The sequence below is a fragment of the Gopherus evgoodei genome, chromosome 6 (assembly GCF_007399415.2).
Source record: "Gopherus evgoodei ecotype Sinaloan lineage chromosome 6, rGopEvg1_v1.p, whole genome shotgun sequence".
NCBI classification, from domain to species: Eukaryota; Metazoa; Chordata; order Testudines; family Testudinidae; genus Gopherus; species Gopherus evgoodei.
The window spans coordinates 51240644-51261483 of NC_044327.1; the positions used below are offsets into that span (position 1 = coordinate 51240644).

The following is a 20840-nucleotide window of genomic DNA, read 5'->3' on the forward strand; positions in this document are numbered from 1 at the left end:
TTTGCAAGTGTGGCCACATCCTAAGTTGCAGCGCTGTAACCCCCTCACCAGTGCTGCAACTCTCTAGTGTAGCCATGGCCTCAAAGTAGAATGTTGTCAATGTTAAATGGCAGATACTTTAAACTCCTGCTGTTTAGGCTTCTTGGCTCCAAAGACTGACAAAATAATTTGTAGATTACTCTCCCAAATACAGCCTACAACTTTCCCAAGAACTGCATTTTGCCAAATTCTTAAATGAACTAGTAATACCAACACCATAAGCCAGAAAACTTCATGTTTGACTTTTTTCTTTAAATTAGAATAAATAAAATTCAATAAAACATCAAACTGGCTTCTTATCTTTTCTTTATCTGAATAGTGTTATATGTACTGGCATAGGTAAGAATATGTACATGACACAAATATAATGCCCTGTGTAATCTTGTACCCTTGTCTATTGGCATCAGATCTTTACACATGTAAGGACTTATCACCTGGACAAAATAATTCCCTGTGGTGTTTTGTGTCCTGAAATGATAAACTTTTCCATAAATATTTGGTTATAAACTAGCTATTCCAGTAGTCCAGTAGTTTGTCATAATTATTGGTGCAAAGTGTGTTTTAACTAGTTGTTACAGTAGTATGATGTTTAAGCAGGCTTAGGTTGCTCATTACAGGTTAATATGGTGGTCTTTTACCTCTGGAGGTATGAATTTAAGTCGTAATTTGGTTACAAATGAGATGATTAAATCTGTTTTCATTTTAGTTCCTAGAGGATGTTTGTCAACAGTGTATGACCAAACAGTTTGGCAAAATTGCCAACCTTCTCTTGAAGCCCAAAATAGTGACAGGGAGTCATTCAGTGTGTAGCTCAAGAGAAGTGCCTTAACAAACTACAAGCAAACTTGTAGACCACATGCCATGCTAATGTGCTGGTTTTTTTGTAGTGCTACTAGTACACGTTCAGTGTACATCAAATTCGTTCCATATTTAAATGTTACTTCTTTTTGTAGCTTAGGGTTCCTTGGCTATGACTGTCTTAATGTTACCGGTTAACTGTTGAATCAGTATTTAAACTCAAGGACTATTACATGTAGATTTTCTAAATTTCAAAGTTTGCCAACATTTTTGGGCATTAAATTACTTTTATAATGCAACGTTTTGCATGTAATCTCCTGGTGGTTCTTCCTAAAACGATAAGAAAAATTTGACAATGGGTTGTACACATCGTAACAGTACATTTTATATCTATCTGTCATTTTTTTGTTGTTTTATGCTAAAAACTGCAATTGCTACTATAATATTTTAAGTCTGAAAGAAAACCAGACCCAACCATGTAATTAACATGAAGACTTGCTTAACAGATGGTTAGTTTGCATGGAGGAATACAAATTTAGAAACTTAAGAAAAATGCCATATTGATCAGACCCAGGGTTTAGCTAATTGAATATTGTGCCCAGTACCAGATGCTTCAAAGAAAGAAGCAAGAAGGCTAATGGTGGACAAGTATAGAATAACCTGTCTATAGGTGAAACTTCATAACAGTTGGTAGTTGTCTTATTTTTGGAAGCTTGGGGTTATATATTGCTTCTGAATGTTTATCCATGTAAACACCTAATCTTTTTTCTTGAAATCATCAAAGCTCTTGGCTTCAGTGATGTCTTGTGGCCAGGAGTTCCGTAGGCTGACTGTGCATTATGGACAGAATACTCCCTTTTTTCTCTTTAAATTAATGTTCTTTTCTCATAGTTTTATGAGAGAAGGCAGATAGGGGTGTTGTATATGTCTCTTACCATGTCCTGTTGTTTAAGTGAAACATTTCAAATCTTTTTGTTTCTGATTTCTCAACATTTCTATCCTCTTTCCTCCCCTGACCTCTTCCTAGTTTTGCCTTTTCTTTAGATAGTATATACAGAAATGAATGCAGTATTCCAGAAAGTGAGATCAGGACCCCATTAAAACAAACTAGGTATAAAAATCTGTGACTTCCATTGACCTCTGTGAAATTTTCTGCCCCAGCCCATTGCAGCTGCCCAGCCATACCAGGCAGCTAGCAGACCCTGCAGCTGCCCAGCCATGGTGGGCAGCGAGGCTACTCTCCACCGCTGCCCATCTTCAGGGGGAGCACCCCGGAGCTCCCACTCACTGCAGCGGTGGGGGACCCTGGACACCCAGCAGCAGTGGATGCTGAGCCTGCCTCCCCATATTATTAGGGATATTTTTAGTGCAAGTCAGGGACAGGTCACGGGCTTCTGTGAATTTTAGTGTATTGTCCATGACGTGTCCTTGATTTTTTACTAAAAATATCCATGACAAAAACTTAGCCTTAGTTATAGATTATGGTTGCCTTCAGCTTCAGTGTGTCCACATTACATAGTTGTCAGATTAGCAACGTGAGTATAGGCTAGTCTATACCAGACATGGCCAAACAACGACTCATGAGATGCAGGTGGTTCTTTAAGGGGTCAGCTGTGGCTCACAGAGCTCAGGGCTTGACCCTGTGGGGGGAGGAGCGAGCTGGTGCTCGTGGCTCCAGCCCTACAGGGGGAGGTGGAGGGGTGTTCCGAGGTCTAGGCTTTGCCCTGCGGCATGGCAAGCCGGTGTTCATGGCTTCAGCCCTTTGGTGAGGCTCCAAGGCTTGGGGCTTCACTCCTGCGGGAGTGAGCTGGTGTTCTCGGCTTCAAGCCCGCGTGGGGGTGGCGAGGCTGGGCTTCAACCCCATGTGGGTGGCAACTCAATGCTCAGAATTTCAGCCCCGCAAGCACTGGTGAGCTACTGCTTGGGGCTTCAGTTGCACTTGCTCGTTATAACAGGAAATTGCGTCACAGTAGTGCTGTGCAGATCTTGTGTGCTGTGATCTCCTTGCATTCTGCACACTACACGCTGTGTTTACTGTTCGTAAGTGGCAGCTGAATAGATATAGGGGTTAACCCTATGTTAATTTAATGGATTACAATGACATCTTCAAACTATATAAGAAACACAAGTATAAAGAAGAAAACAAACTTTTCAGCCAGAATGGGAAGAAGATTTTGTATTCACTAGTAAAGGTAGCAAACGTGTCTTATCTGGCAATGCTTTGCTCTCTCACTACAAAGCGAGCAACTTGAAATGTCACTATGAAACGAATCAAAATAACTTTTTTTTCTCTAAATACCCTCCTGGATCAGAATTAAGGAAAAACAAGCTAACTGCATTAAAATTACACCTCAACTGTCAACATACCCTACTTTTGGCTTTCAGGAAGGAAACTGACACAGCAACTGAAGTTAGTTTTGTTATGGCATGGAATATCACTCATGCGAAATAGCCGTATTGTGATGGATAATTTGTTAAGAATATTGCAGAAGTGGTTGCAATTTTAGATCCAAGTAACACAAAACTTCAACAACTAATAAAGCAAATTCCAATTTCATGTCACACTATGGAGAGGCAGATCTCCCAGATCAGTGCTGATGTTGCAAGCAAGGTTCATAACAATCTAAAGAATTCTCTAGCATTCAGCCTAGCTGTTGACGGCTCCACACACATTGAAGATAAAACCACAACTAGCGATATTTGTTTGATATGTTTCCTCACCTGTAATTGTGAAAGAAGAAATTTTGGACTTCGTGGCTCTAAAAGAAACAACCCGTGGTGTTGACAAAGAACGTACTTGACAAAGCATTGACAAATACCAATGTACTGCTGGATAAACTTGTCCGTGTTGCAACGGATAGAGCACCTGCAATGGTGAGGAAAAAAAGTAGGCCATATCGGACTTTTGAAAAGCGATCCCACATTTCCAGAGTTTCTCCCTGTTCATTGCATCATCTATCATGAAGATCTCATAGGCAGATATTTCAAGTATGAAAATTTTGTGAAAACAGTCCTGGAAATTATCAATTTCATCTGCTCAAATGGGAAGACTCATCAGCAGTTCAAAAATGTTATTGAAGAGTTGGGTCTTGAAGACAAACCTAACATCTTTCTACTATATTTTGAGGTGGTTATCAATCAGCAATGTCTTCAGTAAGTTTGTGGAATTGTTGGAACCTATCAGTGTTTTCCTTGAAGAAAAGGAGAAGTCCTATCCACAACTGAAAGATGAGCAATGGATGCAGGATCTGATGTTTTTCACTGATATTATGCAACATCTGCAAACGTTAAATTTGGCACTCCAAGGGAAGGATAAGATTTATTTCTGACCTTACTCAAACAGTTTTCAGCTTCCAGAACAAGTTAAAGCTTCTGCGGAGAGACATAGTGTCAAGAGACTTCAATCACATTCCCCATCTCAAGAGTAGGGTTAAACACATTCCCTGAAATCAAAATAGAAGATCACAAGCTCGAGGAATACAGAGGTAAATTACGAGGACTGCATGATGACTTTCAGACCAAGTTTGAAGACTTGCAGAAGCTGAGATCCTGCTTCGGCTTTCTTGTAAACCCATTCATGATCAACTCCAGAAAGACCAGGTTCTAAAGATGATGCATAAATCACAGTCTACAATGAAGTGCCAGGAATGAAGTATCCTCAACTCAAGAAAACTAGTGTGCGACCCATTTAAATTTTTGGCACAATGTACTGCTGTGAATCCTAGTACTCCGTAACGAAGTTTGTAAAAATTAAACATTGTGCAGTCCTTACAAATCAACGTCTGATCGAGTTCCTCTGTACCACCTTGACAACATATCAACCAGATTTCTAAAGACTTAGGACCAGGGTGGAGACCCACAAGGTCTCTAGCTCTAGCAGTAAATAGCCATGATACAGTAAGTAGGATGTTAATATTTTTAAAAATGCATGTGTAAAGATTGTTCGTGTCTTGTGGCTCCCAAACTTCTGAAGATTATCGTATGCGACTCAGAGATTCAGTAAGTTTGGCCACCCCTGGTCTGTACCTAGTTGATAAGCTAGTTGTCTGGTGGTGCTTTGCACCCAAGCGTTAAGTGAGAGATGTCTGTGCGTGGACAGGATTCTGATTGGGGCAACACTCAAATAAGAACCAGAGTTAACTTTTGTAGTAAAGACAAGGCCTAGAACAGGCATTCTTGGAAATTTGCTGAAAACATAATTACAACTCATCACCTCCTCTTTTTCACCCATAGCTCTCCCAACTGCCATGAAACCATCAGCCCCCTCTAACATTTTTCTGATAGCTCCCGAAACTCTATTCAGAACTCTGTATTACTGATTCTGACACTGCCAGTTTTCAGGGGAAAAAAATCATTGGCTCTCTTAAGGTGTACGTTTTTGGCTCTGCTGACGTGAAGAAGTTGCAGAGCCTAAGCTTTTGTACATAAAACACAGGCATGAGTATTGCTGGTGTAGCAAAATACTGTGATTCTATATTGTTCTGGCTACTTTCAAGAAATAGTAACACTATTTCATAAAACTAATTGGTGTATCTGTAATTTCATGCAGATTGTGTTTTGATCTGGTGAAATTTTGAATTGGTTACAGTGGTATTTTTCTTGTAAATATTAAGTGCTGGTTTAACAAAGTGGATGTACACAGCCCTATTTGCATGTTTTTGAAGTTGGAGGTTTCCACTGTGGGATCCAGATAGGGTGACCAAATGTCCCGATTTTATAGGGACAGTCACAATTTTTTGGTCTTTTTCTTATATAGGCTCCTATTACCCCCTAACCCCTGTCCAAATTTTTCACACTTGCTGTCTGGTCACCCTAGATCCACGTGATGTGTATTGATCTCCCCTGATCTGGCTTTTATTTCTCCTGGTCTGCTCCCTACAATGCAAGGGAGGGGTAACTCTCTGGCTGTCTACCTGCTGGAAGTTCATTAAACAGCATTTCTTCCTCTCTCCTTAGCCCTGCTGTGTGATAAGACTGCCACTAGGCACCAGAACTGTATATAGTATTCAATGTATTTTAAAGGATGTTTGAAAATATTGGAGTGGGTGTATTTAAGAGCCACAAAAATTATCTGAGGCCTAATGAAAATACCTTACTGTGAGCTTATGTCTATACTTGGACAGTGTGTGGAGTACAGGCACTACATTTGTAGCTACATGTTGCTGTGAAAGGCGCCAGCAGCAGGGAAAGGCTCTGACAGCTCCTGATATGCATCTAAATATAGCCTGTGTAGCGGAAAAAAGTCACTCAAAAGGTATTGGGGTCACTTAGACCTCATTAATTATGCAAGCATCAGAGGGGTAGCCATGTTAGTCTGGATCTGTAAAAGCAGCAAAGAATCCTGTGGCACCTTATAGACTAACAGACATATTGGAGCATGAGCTTTCGTGGGTGAATACCCGCTTCGTTGGATCCGATGAAGTGGGCATTCACCCACGAAAGCTCATGCTCCAATACGTCTGTTAGTCTATAAGGTGCCACAGGACTCATTGCTCTATTAATTATGCAGGTATTCCAGGGTCAGATTTTTATTTTGAGGCAGTAATTATGATGATTGTTTTTATTACCATAGTTTCTGGTTTTTATTTTTCAAAAAAATGCACTGAAAGTGTTTTCTTGCCTATCTTTGAGACTCCAGATAACGTTTGCCTCATATCAGCAAATTGAGGGTTTTTTAAAGACAACACTGTCAAATTGATTTTTCTAGGAAGCATGTGCTTGCTAGAAAGAGTTTCTGGGGAAGCCACGATTGTCAGATGCATTTGCTGGCAGCCCACACTTGACAAGATTCTGCTGTTTGGTGCAAAGACTGGCTATTACATTGCACATGTACCTTGACTGTCTGAATGCATATTCATTTGGATTTTGTTGAACTGCACATGGCATAATCTTTGAGTAAGAGTTGGATGTTTCTCAGGGACCAGGGTACAGAAATGGTGAAACCAGGTATAGAAAAGGAACATTGCCACCTTACCTCGTCTTCTAGGGAAGCAGCATCTAGTGTGCTGAGTACTGATCCAGAGCCTAAGAAATAGGAAAGATGTTACATCTGCTCCAGAGAAAGAGACAGAAAAATGCATCAAAAATGTGTGAAGTGTAAAAACTTAATATGTTCAGGACATATGTCATCTATTATTTTCTCCATTTGTTCAAAGTAGTAGGCTAGTCACTGCCACTTTGTTGTGTTTGTGCCTTTTTATATTGCTATTTCCATTGTCTAAATGTGGGGTCAGTTAAATACTGAAAGCTGCATAGTGTATTTTTTTAAAATAAATGTGTGTGTTCTTGTGGTCAGTTAGACTCCCACACACAGTACAGTTTAGTGTGCTTCTGAATCTAGAAAAGTTTTAATTTGTTCATAGATTTATAGTTAACTGATTGTAATATCAATTTTAAATGCAGCCCATGTGTTTTCCAGTGTTGACATACTGGGGTCTTACAGATCCAACACAGAAGTAGTGTAGTGATTCTTTTTGGTCCAATATGAGTGTTAAGGAAGGAGTGGCAGGGATAACTTGTGCTAGGCGGGTACGGAGCTGCACTGCAAGAACTTGGAAGAGCCTCTAGCTTAGAACAGTAATTACAAATAAACTGTGCAAGACAGACTTAAGTCAAAATGGCATTGGAGATCATTATTATATTTGTATGACTACACTGCAGTATTCTAGATCTTGATTTTTTTTCCACATTGATATCAGTTTTGATTTTTTGACACACATCCACAGGTAGCAGCAGAACAAGCTAGCTAAATAAGAATTTATCTTGATAGTTTTTCCTACTGAATATTCTTCCAAACAAAGAGAGCTTCCTTTGTCAGCAAAATGTCAATCCACATGTCTTGTTCATTCTTGAGTCAAGGGAAAATTTAAATGTTTCAGGTATCTAATTTTTTTTTAATAGACTACAACATAGTTTTACTCTCAATAGTTTTAATATACTGGGTGGGATTTTGATCTCTGAAGGATGAAAATCATGGAGTCCCAAGAATGTCAGGTAATCTAAGGGGCTGTAAATTTTTTTAATTAAAATGAATGATTTTGACTTCTAACCACCAGTTTGATGTTTCTTTTGTCCATTTCCCTACACAATGCAAGAAGTCAAGTATTCTAAAATGTTAACCTCTGGTTTTATTGAACAAACCAATTTAATATGCTTTTAATTTTCTTCAGATTTAACTTCCTTGTCTCAATTTACCATGGTCTCATGAGATTGTAAAGCTATTGGTAAACACTAATTAAGCTAGGACAGCAGATGTTTGTGGTGTGAAAAAGTGAATAAAGCTGAAAATGCTTTAGTTTCAGATCAGTTACTGTGATTTCTCTTGTTCTGTTTGGTTAGCAGGAACTGTTTTAGCAAAGATATTGCCAACTCTCAGGGGAAAAAAATGCTTGATAAGAGTGTTCCATACAGATTTCTATGAAGAACTCATGTAGCAACTGATCTGGAATATTTAATCCTATTAAATTTATCTACAAGTTTTAATTTTCTTCACTTGTCTTTACAAATTACTTTACTCAAATACCTACCCTTTCTGCAAAATTTCTGTAAATTTGTGATAATTAATTTCACACACTGAAGAACTCTTCTCTCTTTTGTCATAGTTGAATTATTTTTTCAGTGGTGTGTTCTAAAGTCTCAAATCACTGTTCTCTGTAGAGCTGGTTTCCTCTACAGAGAAGTAAATCTGGTGTTTTATCCGGTAACAGAAGTATTTGATTACTGCCAATACCTCCTGCTATGCAAATACAGTGATATGTCATTTCTTATTCTACAGCAAGACTTTCATCCAATCAGCTACATTTTAGGAATTAAAAATTAACACCCTGTACTACTCTGGCTGAAAACAAGCTGTTAGTTTATTGGAACCTAATCATTTTATTCCATGTTGCTTTCAGATCATTCTGATCCATGTTTTTAAATACTGGCCTATAGAATGGCAATGTATCGTTTACAGAAATTAACTTAAGGGACAAACCTACCAGGTATTGTAGGTCCAAGTTGGTTTTGTGCCAGGTTATTCCATTGTTTTTACTGCACACAGTGCTAAAACATTAAAATAAAAAGCAAAACTTCCCTGAGCATGAAAATTAACATTTTTGCTAATATAATTTTAGTTTTTAATTTTTACATTGCTCATCTTGATCACACTTCAAATTTGAATGCTTATACTAAAATCTCATTTTGTTTTGCAGAGAAATATAATTGAAAATACCACTTCAGCTAAACTTGGGACAAGCAAATTCTCGTTTGAATGGTGGATTAACAAGTAGTAATTTTATCATTCTAAGGCTAAGAGGAAATTTTAAGAGTTGGAAAGAACTGGATTTTCACCCTAGTCCAGCAGCTTTGCTGCTCACTTAAACACAGATGAATGAAGACCCCATTCGGAAAGACACCAGGTCAGCGATCCAGAGCTGATGCAGGTAGGCAATCTTTTTTCAAATTGGGTGGTGAAATACTGAATTAAATATTAAAACACAAAAGTGTCTGTAATGGTTTTATGAAGTTTTTTAGTAACTTGCAGTTCTTTTGCATCTTGGTATTAAAATTGTGTGTGTTCTGCTCCTGTCAACTTCCCTGACTTTATTTTGTTGTAGTTGTTATGACAGCAGCTTGTCAGAAATCCAGTGGAGACTTGTAGGTAAAAGTATCTTGTTTTATTTTAGTTTTGCTGAAGCTTTCATATTGCACACAGACATGACATTTTGAAAGGAAGGGGAAAATGCTTCACAACAAGATTAATGTCTGTCAGTTTCAGAATATAAGCAGTTCATCAGTGATTCCCCACAGTGCTAGTAAAGAGACCTCTGGAACATGATATATTCATTAGGTGCTACTTAAAACTTGCTTTAAAATGTCAGCAGTCTGAAGAAGCTGATCAGCCAATAATGGTAAAGGAGCATCTCTAAGCTGTTTTTGGCTTTATTTACATGAGATTTAGGAGTCATCTGAGTAGGGAAATGAATTCGGACTGAGGTAGTGTGAGAAGTTAAAGTTATTCCTGATTAACTCTATGCGGGTGCTCTTCTTCCACAATAAGAGTACCTTTTTCTAAATTAGCTTGATCCATTTCTAGAGCATCCATGCATGAAGTTAGTCAGGAATACCTCCCCCTGTAGACAAATCTTTTTTTAAAACCAGTGCAACCTTTTATTTGGACAATCCTTATCTTGGTTTGAATGTCTTACTTCAGTTGAGTTTAAATCAACTCCTGACTAACTTTAAACTATATGAAAATAAGTGTTCACACAGCCTTATGCACCCATTTAACTAAAGCTGTTTAAAATTGCACATATAATTAAACCAGTACAACTTTGTCTTGAAGACAAGCACTTAATCCAGGGCAAGAAGAATTTAAGACAATGCAAGTGTAAACTAACAAGGTTTAAACTAAGTGCCTGGGGTCTCTCTGAATGAAAACTAACTAATTCAGCTTTCCCCTTGCACTGGGTGCTAAAGGGGGTGTCTGTAAGGACTTATGTACACATGGAGCCATACAGAAATAGCTATTGTACTTTAAATTTCCACCTACCATAATCTGCAGTAACTTTCAAGTATAGACAAGCCGTAAGAGTCATTTCTTGTGAGTTGGGGGGAGAATGGCTTTGGGACACAGAACTCCACATCCAGACATTTTAGGAAACTGTTGAACCACAAGCTAGAAGTTCTGTTGTTTTAATGTAGCAAAGAGTTTATCTTTGAAACAGAGAATTTGCTTGGTACAACTGTTTTGTTTTTGTTGAGGTTTTTTTGTTTTGTTCTCCACACACACACACACACACACACACACACACACACACACACACACACACACACACACACACACACACACACACACACACACACACACACACACACACACACACACACACACACACACACACACACACACACACACAGAGTTCTGCAGGGTCATTCTATTAAGCTTTCATTCCTGGCAGAGAAAAATCCTGTGTCCACTTTGTAAAGCACAGAACGTAGCTAATGAGCTGAAGGCAGGGATAAAAGACTATTTAGGTATGCTGTACGGTGCATGTACCATAGTAGATTTATGTGAAGCTCCTGTGATTTTAATATAAAATTGGGAAAGCTCAATTGATACGAAACTAACCATGCAGCCCATATTGATGCTTCCAAATGTGTTTCCAGCTCATCATTCAGATTTGTTGAATAAATTACAAAAAATCTTTAATCTCCATTAGACACACAGAAGCAACGAACACAACACTAACTCCTTCTGGGTTGTGAAATATAATTGTCTTCCAGTGTGGTATGTTAAGTATTCAGTTCTGGTAGTAATACAACAATCTTTAATCTTCTGTATTGCTAGTGACAACTTTTGAAAGGAACACCTGCTGTCGAAGGCATTCTTTTCAGTGAGATTTGAGGCATGTTGTGCATCTGATTTCATATATGGTTCATGTTAGCATGTCTTTACCTGTGTTATGATTGTCCAGTGAGCATCACACAATAAAAACTAATGTTGGGGGAAAATAGTTCTGGAAACGGTGCTTTTGCTTCACTTACATTTTTACTGATCAAATTCATAGTAATGCTACAACACTTAATTTCTCTTTTGCAATTATAAACTTTCTGGTTACTATTTAAAACAGTTTGTTTTATGACTTTGCTTTACAGGTACAGGAAAGTTACCTACAAAGTTGGGAGGGTTAGGAATAAACAGATGAATCAGTTTCTTAAAGAGCTGATCTAAGACTCTGTGTTCAACTATAATAAAGTAAATTTCAGATATGGCAAACTATAAATTCTTTTTTTGAATTAGTACTTACAAAATAGTGTTTTGCATCTCCTACTGTCATTCAATATGGAAGTTTTTTTGTAACTAGAAATCACAGTTTGGTGATTGATTGTTTTATCAGTTCATAATTATCTGATTAAACTTTGTTCATTGGCTGAGATTTGAGAATTGCTCCCCTTTTTCTTTCAGAAATCTTCACATCTAAGGGACAAGTGGGTGAAAGTTTTCAAATGTCAGTCTATGAATTAAAACTAAAAATTATGGAAGGCTTGGGTGGCCAACCAGCAGGAATCAAACAAAGCCTGTGTCTAAAACATTCATGTCATATAAGTGCAAGAGAAGAGGTAAAATGCACTGATGAAGATTTAAGAGGAGAATGGATAGGCCTGAATCAAAATGATTATAAACAAAGTTTCTTCAAGTGGTGGTTTCTGTGTCTGTTCCACTGGAATTGAGCATGTACTCCATGTGCCTGGGACTAGAAGTTTTTCTGCACCTGCACCCTTCCCTTTGTGCTCCCAGCTGAGGGAATATGGGGCAGTGCAGACCAATCACTTCTTCTATAGTTCCTTTCTACCATCTGTGGTCTGAGATAAAACTTCTCTAGTGTCTACAGCTTTAGCTAGCATTTTTTTGTTTTATTACTTGTCAATTGTTCTCCTTTTCTACCTAATTATTAGTTTTAGTATTAGTTTTGGAAAACTTCGGGGGTTTCCTCCCAGCCCCAGCCATCTACCAGTATTTGGTGTCTATCATGCCCAGGGCCCCAGGTTTGAAGCACTGTGGTCTGTCTCCAGGCCTTCCCAATCAGTGAAGGTCTTGACACCCATCTGTAGTGCCTCAGGGAAGCACATATCCCCTGAAGTGCCGTATCTGCTAGAGTTTCTCTTGCTGAACTCCTCAATCACGTGAGTTCAGACTTCATACGTTCCTGATGGATTGTTTGATGAGACCAGAGTCTGACCTTGGTACATCAGTCAGAGGCACCAGGAATCAGCCTTTAGTATACAGCTGTCTCAGGACAGGTCTTCACTACCCGCCTATCCAGCGGGTAGTGATTGATCTATCGCGGATCGATTTATCGCGTCTCATCTAGACGTGATAAATTGATCCCCAAGTGCGCTCCCCATCAACTCCGGAACTCCAGCTCATAAGAGGTGGAAGCAGAGTCGACGGGGGAGCAGCAGCGGTCGGCTCACCATCGTCCTAACAGCAAGGTAAGTCGAGATAAGATACACCAACTTCAGCTACGCTGTTTGCGTAGCTGAAGTTGCGTATCTTAGGTCGGCCCATCTCCTAGTGTAGACCAGGGCTCAGGCTCTTGGACTGTTGTAATCAGAATTAAGGACCAGCAGAAAACAGGGAAGACACAAAGAGGGTAAGAATGAGCACCCTCATAAGGACAAATGTAAGCAATCTCCTCTGTGTTCTCCATCTAAGAAAAGGACTTCTCTGGTCCATTCATATGTTGGGTGAGCTTCCATGCCCTAGTGCAGGTTTATCAGGAGCTCAAAGAGAATCTGGTACCTGTCCCTTGGCACAGAAAGCCAAAAGTGATCTGAGACCACCACCTACTGGAGTGGTGACTTTGGGTCTATCTTGAGTACTGAAAAGGGAAAGGAGCAATTGTATGCATCAGACACCACTATAGAGAGTTGCCTGGAGAAGAGACTGCCAATACCAAGAACCAGTCTGCCCAGATTGGCACTGCTGAAAGACTGAAGCCTCATTAACTAACCAGCAACAGGGACCAGATGGACTATTGAGGCGGGCCTAATCTATGCAGACCTGGAATCATCAGTGCTGTTGGACCAGACCTGTCAAGAGAGGTTCTGACAATACTGTTGGTTCGGCAATCACTGATACCGTCAGTTACCTGAAGAAGAGTAAGACCACTATCTGTACCAGCAGCTCTGCCCATTGATACAGAGAGAATGCTCAGACAGGAAGTAGACTTCGTGCTTCAACTGGGAGCTGTAGAGCCGATAGCACCTCAGCACAGAGGAAAACTATTCTACTTGAGATATTTCCTCATCCTCAAAAAGAAAGGAGACCAGAGGCCTGCACTATGTCTGAATGTCTTTGTCCACTGCCTGAGGTTCATAATGATCACAGTGTCCTCCCTAATGTTCTTGCTAGACAAAGGAGATTGAGAGATATAAATCAACCAATCTGAAGAATGCTTATTTCAACATAAATCTCCACCCTGCACATAAGAGACTAAGATTTACCATCAGCCTAAACCATTACCAATACAGAATCATTGCCTTTGGCCTCTCACCAGTGCAAATAGTGTTAACAAAGGTGTTATCAATAGTTATGGTACAGCTGCATCATCAGGGCACATCAGTGTTCTACCTATGTGGCTGGCTCCTGAAAGGGGAGTCATGCCAGAAAGTTCTGCTAGCAACTCTATTCTTAGTTAACCTCCGACAGTCATTAGAACTTCAGAAAAGTCTACTTTAACCCCCACATAGACTATGGACGTTTTTGAAGTGATTGTGGATTTGGTCGTGGCCAGGACATGCTTACCTAACAACAGGTTACGGTTATGGCAGGACTCATAACGAGTTCCAGATGAACCCCCAGCCACTAGTGAGGTCCAGTCTTTCCCTCCAAGACCATGTAACCTTATACATACATACGTACATGTGACACCATTCAAGATTTCATCTTCAGTGTCTGCAAGCTTGGTTATAGAAAATCTGTCCCTGACAGACACAGCCTGGACAAGTTGAGTCTCTACCCCACAAGGTCTAGCCTCACTCACCTGGTAAGAAAACATGGAGACGGTGTCTGAATTTCATTCATCTCTTCCCTCACCCACACAAAAAAAAGTTAGGTGCCTCCTCATTAGGTTGGGGCGCTGATCAAGACACTTGGCATGTAGCACAGTGTACTTGGACCCTGCAGGAGGCCAAGTTGCAGATAAACCTTTTAGAACGACATACTGTGCACAAGAATTGCAAAAGATTCCTGCTGTTCATCGAAAGCCTGCATTTCCAAGTCATGCCAGAAAGCATGATAATCTGTTACATCAACAAGCGGGGAGGTAGATGCAATTTGCCTATTTTCATAGAGGCCATCAATCTTGAACTTGTGCGTCCCACCAGCACATCATTCTCCCAGTTGTGCATCTACCGGGGACGGGGAGGGGGCAGAAAACTGTGGCAAATAGCTTTAGCAGACTCTCTTCCAAAGACACAGGATGCATTTCTAGTCTGCTGGTCAGAACTGCTAATGTATGCATTTCCACCCATCCCACTCTTAGCACAAGTCCTGAGGAAGGTCAGGCAGGACAAAGCAACAGTGATGCTTGTGGCTCTTGCATGTCAGAGACAGTTCATCAGCATTCTCCAGATGGCTGCACATCCATGCATCCACATTAAACTACTACCAGATTTCTTGACCCAGGACACATGCATGGTATTCCATTGGAATTCAGCACCTGTCCATATAACTGCTTGGTATGTAAATGGATAGCTAACTTAGAGATTGTGTTCTGCTGCTATACAGTCCATCATGATCAACAACTGGGAAGACTCTAGAAGAAAGTGGTACACAGCAAAATGGAAGAAATTTTCACCATTGCTGCCACCATTGTCAGCTATCATTGTAAGTTTGCGAGATGCCAATTGCTGAACTATCTCCTTTCTCTGAAAATGTTGGGATTGTCATTCTGCTCCTTACAAGTACACTTGGCAGCTATTAGTGCTCTTGCGTGCGCGCTCTCTCTCTCTCACCCCCACACCTCCAGTGGACAACTATTCCATCTTTTCCTATCCGGTCATAGTGTGGTTCTTGAAAAGCCTTGTCAGTGCCTTTCCACTGGTGCTTAAAGCCACTGCAATATGGGACCTCAATCTAGTCCTGTCTACATCAGCAAAACGCCCATTGGAGCCCTTAGCTTCATGTTCCTTCAGTCGTCTGTCTGTAGAAGTTGCCTTTCTTGTTGCAAACACTTCAACCCGGAGAGCTGGGAGCCCTTATGTTATCCCTATGGAAGTCTCTCTCTCTCCCTCTCTCTCTCCCGTTTCCTTAATGGTACTTTCTAAGTTGAAGGTGATTTCAGAATTCCGTCTAAACTAGGTCATCCATTTAATCTGTTCTCTGTTCTGAAGCCACATCTTAACAGAAAGGACATGAAGTTCATTCTTTGGATGTCCAAGCCTTGGTTTTCTACATAAGAAGTACAATTCCCTTCAGAAAATTCCCTTAACTATTTGACTCCTAGGGCTCTTCTTTTATATGTTGGGTGATCTTCTCAGAGACTTCTCTAAATGGATTTTGAGCTGCCCCCTGCTTTTGCAATGAGTTGATAGTGACCTCTGCCTAACAGGGTGTGAGGCCAAACTCAGTTAGGGCCCAGGCAGACTCTGTAGCTTCACTGTGAGAGGTCTCTCTTTTCAAGATATGTAAGGCAGCAACATGAGGCATTATGCGTACCTTTTGAGACATTACACCCCAGGTGCAGCCTTCAACAGCAGACACTGCTTTCAGCAGAGCAGTCATTCAGTCAGTGGTACAGCAGGGGTTCCTCACGTCCTCCACCTGAATGAATACTGCTTTTGAGTCACCTTGAGTGAACACATGCAGAGACCACCATGCAAAGAAAGTAAGGATTACTTACCTTGTACAATAACTGATTTTTCCACATGCGTAGAATGTATATGTATTCCATAACACACCCTCTGCTTCAGATTCTTACCCTAAGCTGTTCACAGAAGAGAAGGAACTGAAAAGGCAGGCGGTGTCTGCACTGTCCCTTATATGCTTGGCTGGGAGCATGAGGAGAAGGGCGCAGACACAGACCAACAGACACTTGTAGTGAAAAATCATCCAGTCTTAAGTGAATGGAGCGTATGTGCACCATGAATGGAATACAGATGGAAGCTGTACATCTCAAAAAAACTCCAGTTACTTTTCAAGATAAGTAGCCATCCTTCACTATCAAGCTAATCATTTATGGGGGAAGGAAAACCCTACACTTTCAATTTCAGGAGTCACACTAGAAACTAATGGAACACAAGTTCCTGGTATTATTCTGTGGCAAGAGGCTAACAAAACTGTTGGACCCTGGGGGAATTATGAGGCATCAGTAGTAATGCCAGTGTTAAGTTTTGGACTCAAAGCAGGGATGCAAACTCTGTTATGTGGTAAAAATACAGCATACCTTCCCCAGAATTACAGCATTTACTGAATGCTAAGTGAATTTTCTAAATATTTACAAGTAAATCTGTTTCTTTAGCATTAAAATGAAGTTTAAAAATGAATCCTTAAGAAATGTAACACCCAATATTTTTTGTCGCCCCTGATTTCATTAACAGAGTAACACTTGTCAAACTTCCTGTAAAGTGAAAATTCACTAAAATCTTGTGCATATGCTACATTTGAATAACTTATTTTAGGATTACTGGTAGTGTTTGTTCTCGAGAATAATAGGTAAAGTTTTCCCTTCAGCATAGGCTGAAGATTACAGTGGTCTACTATAGAGAATTCCACAACTTCCACTGCCCTCACCTGGTAGCCACTCTGCAAAAGGTCTCTTTGTGTGTCTCAGCCTGCTCACAGCATGGAAAGCAACCATCTTCCCTGACTTGTGACTTCAAGTATCAGAGGGGTAGCCATGTTAGTCTGGATCTGTAAAAGCAGCAGAGAGTCCTGTGGCACCTTATAGACTAACAGATGTATTGGAGTATGAGCATCTGACGAAGTGGGTATTCACCAACGAAAGCTCATGCTCTAATACATCTGTTAGTCTATAAGGTGCCACAGGACACTCTCCTGCTTGTGGCTTCAGTCTCACTGAGAATATTGGAAATGGTGACCATTTTCAAAGAAAGCTGTTCTTTTTGACAGATAAAATTTCCATTAGAATTTTTTTTTAAAAAATAATAAATATATTTTCAAAAGTTATTTTGTGACACTACCTCTACTCAATAGGTAGGCCAAGAAGGAGGGGGAAATTACAGAAGGGGGATATATACCATGCACACGAGGGGTTGCAGGAAGGACGGGGAAGTTTGTGTGTGTTGTAAAAGGCAGAGGTAATTTGGAAGATGGGGGGAACGGAGTGTGCACTCAGGTGTCTTGTGGTGCAGTGCCAAAACAAAGCAGCTGTAAACCCACTTTAACTGACCTGTATGCTCTGGCTGCTTTGTGCTATTCCAGAATAGGACAAGACAGCCATTTAAAAAACTTTTTAAAGAAAAAGTATGTACTTCATAAGTTTAAATCATTAGAAATGTCACATGGTAGCATTTTCTTTTGATTTCTTTAGTTTCAAATATAATTGTTTAGAAAATGGTGCGTTATGCATTTCTTGTTTACTACAGTCCTATTTATTTACTCATGATTTGCATCAAGTTACGTTTGAAGGAAAATTCAGTTCAATTAAAATGCACGTGTACATATGTAAGGATAGTTATGAAAAAAGTTTATCCAAAACATTTATTTAATGAAGGATAAAATTTATTTATCTGTAGTTACTAAATTAAGCTGATCCTATAACTAGATCTTGTCCTCTCACCTCATTTTTATTCATATTGGAAGAAGAACACCAGCTACTATGATGGTGTTCATGCTTTGAAAAGGTGATTAAAAAATTAGCATGGGTTCAGAGAAGCTATAAAAAGTAACTGGGGTCTGGAAACAATCCTTATGATGAGACTTCAGCTAAATAAGGTGAGTTGAATGTGACCTTTAAGTAGGGTGACCAGATGTCCCATTTTTAAAGGGACAGTCCCATTTTTTGGAACTTATATAGCCTCCTGTTACACCCCACTCCCTGTCCTGTTTTTTTCACAGTTGCCCTCTGGTCACCTTACCTATAAGGGGTCCTTTAATTTAGCAGACCAGGGCATAATAAGATGAAATAGTTGAATGGGAAATAAGACTCACATGACAGTGGGGGCAATTAATCATTGGAACAACTTTCCAAGAAAAGGGTAAATTTGTCATTTAAAAACATAAGAGCAACCATACTGGGTCAGACCAATGGTCCATCTAGCCCAGCATCCTGTCTTCTGACAGTGGTCAATGCCAGACATATCAGAGGAAACGCACAGAACAGGTAATCATCAAGTGATCCATCCATACCCTGTTGCCTATTCCCAGGTTTTGGCAAACAGAGGCTAAAGACACTTCAGAGCATGGTTTTGCATTTGAAGTCCTGAAATTATGGTTGGAAATCTCTCTGAGAGGCACTCTATTTCAGCTGCAAGTTAAGTTTTGGTAATTTGTTTACATGGTAGATAAGAATTGCCTCCACTGCAGAAATTGAATGGATGACGTTCTATGGCCTGTGTTGTGCAGAAGATAAGATTAGGTGATTATATAGTGATCCTTTTGACCTTAAAATTTATAATGTTGTCATGTATGTTCTTAAAATTAGTGCAGCAAATATATTGGGAGAAGATTATACCCTGCTTGCTTAATCTGATGCTGAGAGTTCATCATCAATAAATTAGGTAATTATTGAATATTTAGGATAGTCACTAAAATTGGCATTAACTGTAATCATCTACTTGCTGAAGCCATTTTGATTAAAAAAAACAAGTGACCTGACTTGTGACCCTGACAGTTTAGAGAACAATGTATAAGACTATAAATCAGTTTCCAGCCAGCCATATTAGCTTATTAGAACAATTGTATACTAGTGCTCACATATGGTCCTTTTGTCATTTTTAGCAGAGAATTGTCTGTTGGGCTTTTGTGGTTGCCAGATCATACAGGTGGTTCTTTCTGTATAATTTCTTCTCTTTTCCTGAGGCCATATCCAGACTACCCGGTTAAAATCGATTGCTCGGGGATCGATATATCGCGTCTAATCTAGACGCAATATATCGATCCTTGAGCGCGCTTATATCGATTCCGGAACTCCATCAACCCCAACGGAGTTCCGGAATCGACGTGGAGAGTCGCGAACATCGATCCCGCGCCGTCTGGACGGGTGAGTAATCCGATCTTAGATATTCGACTTCAGCTACGTTATTCACGTAGCTGAAGTTGCGTATCTAAGATCGATTTCCCCCCCCTAGTCTGGACCAGCCCTGAGGTATTCTTTACCCACCAACTGCCCTCCCCTCCCCGTCCCCCCGCCCCCTCCATTTCTTTCTGTCTTTCTTTCTGTCACTGCGTGTCACTTCCCAGCAGCTACAGGATTGACAGATAGTTATATCCTGGAAAGTTTGACATTTTTCTTGGAGGATTAGACATTATCTTACCTTTTACAGTGATCATCTGCCAGTGAATATCTGTCAGGCTGATGTATTCCTCCTCCTCCTCCTTCTTTTTGTCCTTCATTTCTCCTAGATTTGGAAGTATTTTCTAAACTGATAAGTTCCTGAGAGACTTTCTAGAGTCATTGTTAGAATTGCAAAAAAAACATTGCATAAGGGCTGCTGCCAACCTGCATGTGAGCCTGGCTAAACCCAGCAGTTACATACCTGTCATACATTCAGACAACTCTAATACTCTTAGTCATCCAGAAATGTAACATCACTGCTTCAAAATCAAAGTATTTTTGTCTCAGGTAATAAATCTAATTTCCCTCCCCCCAGTTGGCTATAGCAGAATGCCTGTTTTTTGACACAATAATAGTTGTCAGCAGCAGTCTAAGAAATGGCAGTTAACTTTCAGTGAAGGTTAACTGCCACCGGTATAGACAAAGGGCATTCCCTTTTCAGGCAGGCAGGCAGAGATAGTAAGTCCAGACACAGAAGCATTCACCTATTCTTTCAAATAACTTTTGGGTATATAAAGTGAAATGCTTTAAAGAACCTAGTTTTCAGAAAGTACTGAGTACCCTCCTTCTGAGAGTCTGGCACCTTAGGGATTTAAGAATTGGGACACTTAAAATCAGTGGTCACTTCAAAAATTTAGGTCTTCCTGTTTGGTTCTACTCTTTCTCCCATTATGCTCAACATTTTATTCTCTGCATTAATTAATGGAGTCTCAGACTGATTTGCAGTCTCAGCTTGCCTTTGCTATATCAGAATGGAAGAAAAGACTTCAGTAAAGAAGTCTGAAGAGGTAAACTAATTGCAACACCGCTTTTTCAGCCTCCATAATCTTCCCAATTTGTCCCCTTCACCTTGGGCTTTCCCTGTTGCAGCATTGTGTATGTATGCTCTTCCCTGTTGGCCACCAATGGAAATAGTGCCTAACAGTGCGTTTTACAACATGAATCATGGAACCTCCCAAGACCCTGACACTATAGTGTCATGGGAAAAAGGAGGGAATG

At 40.0% G+C, this 20840-nt stretch overlaps 1 protein-coding gene across 6 annotated transcripts in view; it reads left to right on the top strand.

Annotated features, from left to right (window-relative positions):
• Positions 1–20840, top strand: part of SPIN1 (spindlin 1) — a 115703-nt gene that overhangs the window by 52086 nt on the left and 42777 nt on the right. For 4 of the 6 annotated variants that reach the window (XM_030565930.1, XM_030565931.1, XM_030565932.1 and 1 more), the window contains one exon: positions 9030–9260. In XM_030565930.1, coding sequence (XP_030421790.1) covers positions 9209–9260 — 52 coding nt within the window. In that variant the 5' untranslated portion in view covers positions 9030–9208. Of the gene's footprint in view, positions 1–9029; positions 9261–11785; positions 11829–20840 lie in introns of those variants that run through there. The other 2 variants (XM_030565933.1, XM_030565935.1) reach the window with 2 other exon arrangements.